The following is an 11308-nucleotide window of genomic DNA, read 5'->3' as shown; positions in this document are numbered from 1 at the left end:
CCCCCCATTAAATCCCCAATCAATGCATTAAATACAAATTAATTTGAAATTAAATTTCAAATTAAACTCCCTCCAAATTCACTCAAATCCTGAAATTAATTTCAGGTTTAGAAATAAAACCTCTCTCCCTCTCTCTCCTTGCCGCCGGCCCCATGCTTGGGCCCCTCCCCATTAATCCTCAATCAATGCATTAATTACAATTAATTTGAATTCAAATTTCAAATTAGTTTCCCTACAAATTTACTCAAATCCTGAAATTAATTTCAGGTTCCCCTTTCCCCTCTCTCTCTCTCTTTCTCCATACCGCCGGCCCTATGCTTCGGCCCCTCCCCATTAATCCTCAATCACTGCCTTAATTACAATTAATTTGAAATCAAATTTCAAATTAGTTTCCCTCCAAATTTACTCAAATCCTGAAATTAATTTCAGGTTTGGAATAAAACCTCTTTTCCTCTCTCGAATCTAACCTAAGTCTCCCACCCAAGCCACCACCTCTTCTCCACCTTTGGCCGCCCCTTCTCTTGTGTCGCTCTTCTCGTGAAACTCCAAGTTACTCATGATAAGTTAATACAAGGAAAGAAGACGATCCCCTCTCCGAATCTCATCGTTGGCACATGGCCGATCCTGAAGTTGATCACAGCTTCACTTACAACGAGCAAGGGGAGATCGACATCTTCCTCTCTCCCTTTTACGAGCCGGATTGGGAATACGACGTCATTGTGGAACCTTACGTCAATCGCATCGTCTAATGTCTCGCCGAGACTATCGAGCTTCAACGACCAAGAACTCCGTGGACTCTTATCGGACGACCGCCCACTTCCCCAACTCCGGTTTCTTCCCCGGCGACTAGTCCCCTCGGTATCACTTGTTTGGTAGTGGCATCCTTAAGTGTACTTGCAATTCTCCTCCGCTAGCCTCCACTTTCAAGAGTTTGAGCGAAGGATCTCAAGGTGAATGATCTAGATCTTAAACTTGGATCTTTTGTTATCTTTGATATTTGCATTGTCCAGTAGTTTTTGGTTGTTATTTTGCAAGTCCTACTAATCTCAAATTGTAGCCATTCGCTATTACTTAATATTTCATGCCATATTCGTAAACCTTCACTTCAGCAAACAAAGAGTTTATTGGTAGTCAAACAAAGTTCACTACTTTTATTAATATCTTAATTGCAATTTTTGTCTATCGCATTTAGTTTCACATCAGTTCCCTTGGACGAAGCAATCCATGGCTGCCGACAAGGATCCTTCTATCAGGTTGAGTCGACTACCTCCTCTGACTAAGTAGACCAGGGACCACAACGGCCCGGGAAGACGGAACCATGGCGGCCCATCATCCATTCCCCCACCACCCGCTTTAAGTACAAGGTGGTGAAATTTCTATTTTAAATATCAAACTTTTCAAATTCCCAACTTCAAACCTAATCCCCAAATCCAAACTCATTCTGCTATTATATGCCAGATAACACGTATATTCTATGTATCTGATTGACGACTAGCCTTAATCGAAAGTTCTCTCTCATTAATGGGAGGGGTAATTAACTACAGGGGCTATAGGAAACCAGAACTCAGATCATAAAGTCCTCGTAAAATGAGGGCGAAATCTCTGGATAGTGTTTTATCTACAAACCCATCTGCCTTCCAAAATTTACCCCGGAACTAAATTCGTTAAAACTCCCCCCGAAGAAAGAAAAACACCAGCGGGCGGAGGCCGGGGCCAAATTTTCGAGCCCACACCTAGATTCATCTAATTTGGAATGAGTTTAACTAGCTTATTGTTGGTGTTACTAAAACTATTTGTAGGCGTTGCAATCAATCTTTTTAAACTTTTGGCAAGGATACAAAAAGTAATACTAAAAAGACATTTAAACGTGTCATTCACATTAGGAATACTTAGAAAATCACCCAACATTACATAGTCTTCCTCAAATTTTCAATTTGAACAAATGAAAACTCATCTTGAAATAGCATTCATGCTGTCAGAAGATGGTTGCCTCATTTGTTGAGACCATAAGGTTTATCAGAGCTTATACATCATTGAAACCTAACTATTCCTTAATTTTCAGAAACACGGCTACTACAATTTTCCATGCCATACATCAACAACAACAACAAACCTTTATATCACTTGTCATGCCGAAGATATTTAGAAAAATATATGATATATAGCTCTGATTCTAAGAGAACTAGTTTGACCCTTGATATATGGACTTCAGATCAGACACTGGATATATGACTTTACCAACACACTTTATTGATGTAAATGAAACATTACCACAAAAAAAAACTAAAAAAAAATTCATAGTTGAACTATCACACACCAGCTTGTTCATAACTCAAATTATATTAAATTATTTGGCTAAATTGGGAATAGATGGAAAGAATTCTAGAGATTCTATTAGATAATGCATCTGCAAATGATTTTGTGTTTGCAAATAAAGTCTATTCTTATTGAGCTAAACTAAATTCCTCTTAATGGTCACATTCTTCATATGAGATGTTACTCTCATATTCTAAACCTAATTATGGGCTCCATGAGATACAAAATTCAATTGCTAATATACATAAGAGAATTAAATAAATTGATAAGAAAAGAAATATCACTATTCCCTATTCTTAATGATTTAGATGGTTGATAATGGAAAAAAGAAAGGCCTTCTTGTAGCATCCCCTTTGGGGATTAATTCCTCACTTCTCCTAGAGTTTCTTCACGTTTTCATTATCTTTATCACCTGCCTCTTTTCTATTTAGGCACTCATTTATGTGCAGCCCAACCAAGCTAACACCCCTATTTTTTAGTGATCCTAGTTCATATAACTACTCCCAATTGAGATGAATGATCTTTAGAGGAACTTGTGTAAATTGTGCTCAAGAAATTGCTCCTGATTGCTATTGAAAATTAGATTAACTCCAATGAAATATAATCTTATTACATTACAAATAATAAAATAATCTCCTTAATATATGCCCGAAAAGTTATAATAGATAATTGCATCAGTACAATTAAATATTTTAGGACTAAAATGAAAAGATTGAATAATCCAGAACTAACTAGCTAACTTCTAGCTTTCAAAAGCATTGAGCCATCATATGATTTCTAGTGAGAAGAAAAAAATCCATGAAAGGAACAACAATGAGTAACGCAAGGAAAAATAGGCATAAACTCAGACTTCTCTATAATCTTTCCAGAATCAACATGTCCAAAATCCAAACTATATTTAATATTAGATTGACATGAAATGGAAATTTAGAACAAAAAAGAATTCTTTAAAAAGTCAAGAAAAAAATTCAGACACAAGTCATTCCATCCTTTGAATGGACAAGGTCTGCAGAGATTATTATAACTTATAAGAAACATATAAGGGAGAACAGGACTGCATATTGTTTTATCCAAATCAAAGTATCCTTAACATTACCAACATTAGAAAGGAGTTCACATACCTATTCAACTAGAATATTTGAAGTTTGACTGATGTATTCATCAAAGAGTTGGGCGTTTTTCCTCAGTTTGTCAATTATTTCATCTGCAACTTTATTTATTGACTTGGGCAAGTACTCCTCCATTCTATCAAACCATTCACCCAAAGTCATATTATTCATATTATCCTCCATGTCCTCAACCCTAGAGTCAATTTTTCCATCCAGAGTTAGCACTTCTTCCTCATCTCCAGCATTCTCTTTTGATATATTATTCATATTACCCTTATCCTTCTCAACCCTAGAAACCTCTTCCACAACTCCAGCATTGTTCTCTTTTGATATATTATCCATATTATCCTCCACCTCCTCAGTACCAGAATGATTTTCTGCATCCACAACGATCACCTCTTCCTTAACTCTAGCATTCTTCTCTTCTAATTGTTTCTCCTTTTCCATCACATCTACGAACTCTGAATTTGATATTATCGTAACATCCTCCCCCTTCAACTTCTTCACAAAAACCCTAATCGAGCCACCCCTAGCCAAAGACCTCGTCACCCTAGGTTCCATCACCACCGACTCCAAGTTCTCAACATTCCTCTTAACCCTAGTAGATCCTCCACCCTTTCTTCCCCTCCCCCTCGCCCTCTGTCCATTTTTTGATGGTTCATCCACATTCTCCTCCCACTCCTTGTCCTCGAGCTTTACCTGCTTCGGCGGCCTCGGCGGCCGATCACATCTCGGAATCAAAAGTGGTTGGTCCACAGGATCTGAAATTCTCACGGAGATGGAGGTTTTCTCGCCGATCTTGATCACGTCGCCGTCGGAGAGGGAGGTTGGTTCTTCGTCTGGGGAAATAAGAGAATCGTTAACATAGGTTCCATTGGATGATCCGAGGTCTGTAACAACCCAGCGAGAGATTTCAGGAAGGAAGCCAACAGTAAGATGCTTTTGAGAAATGCTGGGATCCTTAATGACGAAAGTGTTGCCCCTGACTACTCGGCCAATGCGGATTACGGTTCCTGGGTTGCACGCTAGGGTTTCCCCTGCCTTAGGTCCCCTGTCGATTGTGAGACAGAGGGTCGAGCTCGCCATGGAAGAGGAAGACGCGAAGCTCTGCCCGTAGTTTGAAGTGTTGACGAGAAAAGGGAAAAGCTGTTGAAGTGAAAAGCCAGAGGAAGTGGAAACGGTCAGATTTCGATTTGAATCTCTTTCAAGAAATTTTGAATTGCTTTGAAGCTTCATAAATGAAGAATCCATATCTATATATTATGCACACAAAACTCTCTCCAATTTTTTTTATTTATGGAGTTTGGTTGGAAAAATTAAAGGTGTATTATAATAATTTATATGTATTTTTTTTTTTATATACGATATAGGAGTTTCTGGTCAAAAGTATTAGGACTATATTGTATTTTATTAGATTCAAGGATTTTGGCAACTCCAAAAATTAATAAGAGGGCAAAAAGGGTCTAGAATGATAAAGAATGGAGTTATTTTGTTTCATTCATTAATGTCTTAATACTCACTAATAGGAAGTATTCATAAAAGTATAAGGACTCATAAGGACAAATTAACAACATATTTACTACCTAATAACACAACTGATTTATAGACTACCATGACAAGTTGTATTGGTTGATAATGACTATTTATCTTCAGAGATAAATTAAGTAATGATAAAGCGCTTCATAAAGATTTTTACCTATAATAAGGATTTCATATTCTTAATTTAAAGGCCTCATGATTAGTATCTTTAACAAGAGAGAAAACTCTTATTTAAGCTAGAGTAGTTTGGGTATCCAATAAGTTAGAACTACTATAGCTTTCATTGTACAAAAAAAGGGGTATACTTCTCTCCCACACATCGAAATGTTTAGTTTAGAGTTTAATTTTATATGTTTGATCAATATCTTGTAGGTAAGTTATCATGGGTAATCATTGACTCTAATTTATTTGGTTAGTGAAGGTAACCTAACTAGGTCAAATGATCCTTCTTGATAACCACAACTTTTTCATCCAAGTGAACTATAAATTATGAGTGGAAGTTAATTAAATGCATTAAATTGAACTAGAAAATCAAATGTATCTTATAGTGTAATAGACTAGGGTTTGTTCATAACGATGATATATTGGCACTATCATAATTAGACTAACCACCGATCAAAGAGTACATGTGTACTTGGTGGTAAAATTTAGAGTTTGGTTTCCTTATGTAATGCTTTAGGATTTAATGGAAGGATTTGTTTGCTAAAACTTATACTTATCTAACTCAATCATTCAATAATGATAATCAGTCCCTAACAATTCTCATAAATATAAATATTATAATCAACTTTCATTTTATCAAAATATAATTGCAATAATTTAGATCATAGAAGCCTATCGATCGTATAATTAAATGTTGGATTACAAAATAATATCTAAAAAATTCAGATCCAAAACCCTGTCTCTACACTTGATCTATTCAACATGATCTTTTCATTTCCCTGAAACATTAGAATAACAGAATGAGCATAACTAGCTCAGTAGACTCCCTCCTTCACCCTTCACAAAATATAGATATCCAATTTAAATATTTAAAAGTAACTCATTAAAAGCAGTTAATTAAAAGAAAATATAAAGACTTCTAAAACACATAGATTACAAGAAAAATAGGAATGTACTAGAGTACAGTATGTATACATTATCTTAGAGCCAGCATTTATACTTTCATAAGCACATAACAACTTTTCTTAAAAAAAATTAGATATCGTACATAATACTTTCTTTCAGACGTTTACTTGCATTTTGTTGACCTTACTTTTCACTAGATTAGGGTCAAGAGGGTTGACTTGGTCAAATGGACCAAGCCAGACCCTAAGACCCAATTGGGTTCAGTAAGTCAAACCAAACTTGTCAAGCCTAGATCTAGGTTCTGGGTCAACCTGGTTGACCAAACAAGTCCAACTAACCCTTATTTGAGTTTCAATCAATTCCAAATCCCCTCTAGCTCAACTCCTAATCAATTTGAGTTTGATAGACCATGTTGACCTAGTAAACACTTAGCTTGGTCAACCCAACCTTGATTTGGTCAAAAGTGACCTATTTAGGTTAAATATTTGACCTATATGGCATTTAAACACCTCCACGCCTCCCTTTGACCCAAAACACGACCAAGGGAGCTTAGATCCCTCCTAATTAACTCTAGGAGCCATCTTGGTCGTCCATCATAGAGTTAAGGCTATAAATAGGGGTCTAAGGCCTTATTAAAGGGGATCTTGATTATTCGTGCCCTAGGCCTCCTCAAGCCCTAATCTTGGTTCCACTGAGCTCTCAATGTTCTCCTTCACCCTTCTAGAGCCAAACCCACCGTCAAAGTCTCGCCGGCGATGAGATCTCTGACGAACTGAGCCCTAACTCCATCCAAGTCTATTTGTCATCAATCCATAGTGTTTCAAACCACGATTTCTTCTACAAATAGGAGCATGGACAGTTTATAAGTTCAACAAGCCCAAGATCAACCAGATTCAATGTTTGGATTAGGTATAATATCAAACCCTAACTTAGGACACCTATGGTTAATTAGCTTTATATTAAGCGCTTATTATACCGAAAGAATAACTCCCCGTTATTTATGTTCATATAAGCAATCTAGTATATTAAAATCTATTTTATTTAAATCTTTAAATGTTGAGAGATCCCTTTAAAATCTTAAACATAAATTGAGCATGTGAATGGAATTCATGAGAAATGATCATTGAATAATTGGACTTCAATTATTACTAATCAAATCATTAATCATGCTAATTAGTATTTAATCTTCACATGTTTAAGATGCACGAGCACTTAACCTATGCTTCTCATAGTTCTAAAGACATGGCTTGTAATTGTGTGTTGCATTGTTACAGTGCAAGAACCGGATAAAAGAAAGAAAGTGAGAAAATATTATTCATCATGGAAAGATGTAGTACAGTAGCTTAAATAGTTATAGGTGGGTCTAGATGACCACTGAGAGAGAGCCACGTGTAAGCTCTATAATGAAGAATGAACACGGTTACATAAGAATAAAGAATTTTTTTCACAGCCCCCCTCAAGCTGTGGCTTCGGAAGAAGACACAAGCTTGTCCGATAGCAGATGAAATCTTGGAGCTGGAAGGGCTTTGGTGAAGAGATCCGCAAGTTGATCCTTAGTGGAGATGTGGTGAACTTGAAGGTGGTTGTCCCTGATGCAGCTGCGGATGTAATGGCAATAGACTTCAATGTGTTTGGTACGAGCATGGAGTACGGGGTTGTTGGCGAGTGCGATCGCGGATGTGGTTTCACAAAAAAGTTTTGTGACGGTGAGCTGAGGGATGTTCAGTTCTTGCAGTAGCCAGCGGATCCAGATTGTTTCGATCGCGGCCGTTGCTAAGGCCTGATACTCGGCTTCAGTGGAGGATCTGGCTACGGCGTTTTGCTTCTTTACAGCCCATGAGATGAGAGATGACCCGAGGAAGTTGCAGTAGCCTATGGTAGATTTGTGTTCGGTTTCATCCCCGGCCCAGTCAGAGTCTACATAGCTGCGGAGTGTTGGTGTGTCTCGGAACAAGGGAAAGCCCGTGTGTATGGTTCCTTGTAAGAACCGTAGGAGGTGTTTGAGGGCTTCGAAGTGAGCAATTGTGGGATTTTTCATATGCTGGCAGACGCGGTTGACGGCGAACGATAGATCCGGCCTCGTGATTGTTAAGTATTGGAGTGAGCCTGCGAGTTGACGATAAAGAGTTGGGTTAGCGAATGCATTTGAATTGGAATTACTGGGTGTAGATTTGAGATGAGAAGGTGTTGAGACGGGTTTACAATTTGTCATACCTGCGCGGGAAAGAATAGTTTGAGCGAAGTGACTTTGATTGAGGTGAAGACCATAGGTTGTGTGGATGACTTGAATGCCAAGGAATTGAGATATTGTGCCGAGATCATTCATTGGAAATCTGGAATTGAGATTGGTAATTAGCGTGTTGATGGCGGTTGAGGAGTTCCCTGTTAAGATGATGTCATCAACGTAGACAAGGAAATACATCGTAATATTGTTTTTGTTGTAGATGAACAAGGAGGTGTCAGATATACTTAGCTTGAATCTGAGGGTGGTGAGGTGACTGGAGAGGGTGACGAACCATTCTCTTGGCAATTGTTTGAGACCGCAGAGTGCCTTTTTAGGCTACAAACGTGAGTTGGGTGAATGGCGTCGACGAAGCCCGACAGTTGTTTCATGTGAACAGTATGGGTGAGGGTGCCGTGAAGGAAGGCGTTGGAGACGTCTAGTTGATGAATTCTTCATCCGTGATGAAGAGCATGAACGAGAAGGATCCTGATGGTAGGCATTTTGGCGACGGGGCTGAATGTCTCGGAGTAGTCGAGCCCGTGTTCTTGATTGAACCCTTTGGCGACTAGGCGGGCTTTGTGCCTGGCGATAGAGCCGTCGGCGAGGTATTTGGTGTGAAACGTCCATTTGCAGTCGAGGACGTTTTGATCCGGAGACGGGGGAACAAGATCCCAAGTACCTTGAGATTGTAGTGCATGGAATTCCGCAGACATGGCCTGCCTCCAGTGTTCGTAGCGAGCAGCTTCGGTGAAAGAGGTAGGATCAGTGACATGGGTAGTGTCCGTGTGAATGAGGTTAAAAATAGTTTTGGGTTTAAGATTGCCAGTTTTGGAGCGCGTGGTCATGTGATGTCGGGGTGGGGACGTGGGTGCTTGGGCTAAGTCAGTGTGAGGTGCGGGATTGGTTGCAGGAACGCTAGGGAGGACTAAGTGAGTAGGTTGGAGTGTAGTTGTGAGCGGAGCGACCCTGGTTGGATTCTGACTGGAGAGGTTGGTTGGAACAAGTAGTAGAGGCGGAAGTGTGGTGTTGGTAGGAGTATTGGTTTGTTGAGAAATGTTGGAGCGATAGGGAAAATTGTTTTCGTTGAACACAACATGCCTTGAGACGTAAATGCGACCGGTGATGGGGTCAAGGCATCGATAACCTTTTTGGGTAGTGGCATACCCGATGAAGACGCAGGGGGTTGATAAGGGATTGAGTTTGGATAGCACATATGGCTTCAGCCATGGGTAACAAAGACACCCAAAGATCTTGAGATGATCATAGGAAGTAGGTTTTTGATTCAGCGTGTGGTACGGGCTGAGATTGTTGAGAGATCGACTTAGTGTGTGATTGATGAGGTAAACGGAGGTGAGGAGAGCTTCGGCCCATAGGAAGTGTGGGAGGTTGGCTTCAATAAGAAGGCTACGAATAGTTTCAAGTATATGCTTGTGTTTGCGTTCAGCGACCACATTTTGGGGAGGAGTATGAGCGCAAGTGTGTTGATGAATAACCCCAAGATGTCAAAACAGAGAAGCAAACCTGTGATTTATGTATTCGCCTCTGCCATCTGATCTGAAGATTTTAATTTTGGCATTGAACTGACGATCAATCATATTATTGAAATCTTGAAATTTAGAAAAAAAAAACATCTGATTTATTTACTAGTGGGTACACCCAGCAGAATTGTGAAAAATTGTCTATAAAAAAAATGTAGTAGCGGGCGTCTTGTACAGAGACGACCGGGGCTGGCCCCCAGACGTCGGAGTGTACGAGGGCAAACGGGTACGACGAGCGGCTAGTAAAGCGAGTACACGGGAGAAGGTGGCTTTTAGCCAATCTACAAGAATTACAGTGAGAGCTACTTTTATTACAAAAAGAAGGAATGTATTGAAGTAAATGAGCTGCAGTTGAGGACGCGGGGTGCCCCAATTGCATGTGCTAGAGATTGGAGACTTCTTGCGCCGAGAAGAGAGCGAGTTGTGATGGACGACCAGCAGAGCTAATGGGATATAAGCCGTTATGGCAAGGACCCTTGAGAAGAGAACGACCCGTCTTCGAGTCCTGGATTTGAAACCCGTTAGCAGAGAATTGAACACGGTGCAATTGTTGTCCTTGGTTAACCGATGAATGGATATGAGGTTGAAAGATAAGTTTGGGACATGAAGAAGTTGCTGGAGTTGGAGATTACCTGAGGGGGTTGATCGGCTGGTGATATGCTGGTTGTCGTTGAAAGGTTTGATCGAGTGAAGTTGTGATTGATCGGCCGTTAGATGACTGGTGGCACCGGTGTCAAGAAACCAGTCATTGTTGGTGGTTGTTTCGGCTTGAGTGAATAAAGCAGTCTTGGGGTTATCTTCGGTGTAAGCTGGATCGTGACGATGCCAGCATTTTAGGGCTGAATGCCCTGGCTTGGAGCAGATTTGGCAGCTGATGGATCTTGTATTTGGTTTGTCTGGTCGAGGGCGTGAAGAGCGACTGGATGGGGGAGGGCGTCCTCTGGTATTGGTGCGACCGCTGTTTGGACCGCGGTAGGTAGTTAGAGCGGTGGAGGGGTCATTGAGCTGCAGATGTTGAAGGTCTTTAGCGGCTTCTTGCACCGTGTTTAGTTCCACACTGTAGAGTAACGTGCACAAATCGTCAAGACCAAGGGGTTGGAGATTCGTCCTAATGGCGGTTTTGAACGCTTGATATTTAGGTGGAAGCCCGTTAAGGGTGTAGAAGATGATTTCTTCGGGATCAAGGGGAGAGCCGGTAGCGGCAATAGCGTCAACAAGAGCTTTGATGTTAAGAAGGTATTGAGACATAGTTTGTGTTTTCATGGAGATGTGATGGAGTTCGTTGCGGAGTTGGATAGTTCTTGAACGGGTGGAGGATTGGAGACGACGGGCGATAGTGTCCCAAATGTCGGAGCAATGTTCAAGTGAGAGAACATACGGTAGAATGCTAGGGGAGATGATCGAGTAGAGCGCGGCAGCGAGATTTTGATCGATGAGAACCCAGTTCTGTGCGGTGGCGAGATCGGTGGAGGGTGGGCAGAGAGAGGTTCCGTCAAGAAAGCCATCGAATCTGT

General features: G+C 40.3%; 2 protein-coding genes across 2 annotated transcripts in view; both read right to left on the bottom strand.

Moving 5' to 3' along the window:
• Positions 1-4632, bottom strand: part of LOC110093584 (FHA domain-containing protein At4g14490) — a 15206-nt gene extending 10574 nt beyond the window's left edge. The window contains exon 1 of the mRNA XM_020818518.2: positions 3438-4632. Within this exon, the coding sequence (XP_020674177.1) occupies positions 3438-4511 (1074 nt within the window). The 5' untranslated portion in view covers positions 4512-4632. The remainder of the gene's footprint in view (positions 1-3437) is intronic.
• A 2856-nt stretch (positions 4633-7488) lies between these two features.
• LOC110093501 (uncharacterized mitochondrial protein AtMg00810-like) lies at positions 7489-8454 on the bottom strand. Its single transcript, XM_020818411.1, has one exon. The coding sequence runs from the start codon at positions 8452-8454 to the stop codon at positions 7489-7491; it is 966 nt and encodes a 321-aa protein (XP_020674070.1).
• Positions 8455-11308: the final 2854 nt, after the last annotated feature.

Source organism: Dendrobium catenatum, unplaced genomic scaffold, assembly GCF_001605985.2.
Source record: "Dendrobium catenatum unplaced genomic scaffold, ASM160598v2 fragScaff_scaffold_333, whole genome shotgun sequence".
NCBI classification, from domain to species: domain Eukaryota; kingdom Viridiplantae; phylum Streptophyta; class Magnoliopsida; order Asparagales; family Orchidaceae; genus Dendrobium; species Dendrobium catenatum.
This window is presented reverse-complemented; position numbering and strand designations above follow the sequence as displayed.

Bases quoted from the DNA above. Each gene is read 5' to 3' on its own strand.
- LOC110093501 (XM_020818411.1), bottom strand. From the start codon at position 8,454: ATGTATTTCCTTGTCTACGTTGATGACATCATCTTAACAGGGAACTCC.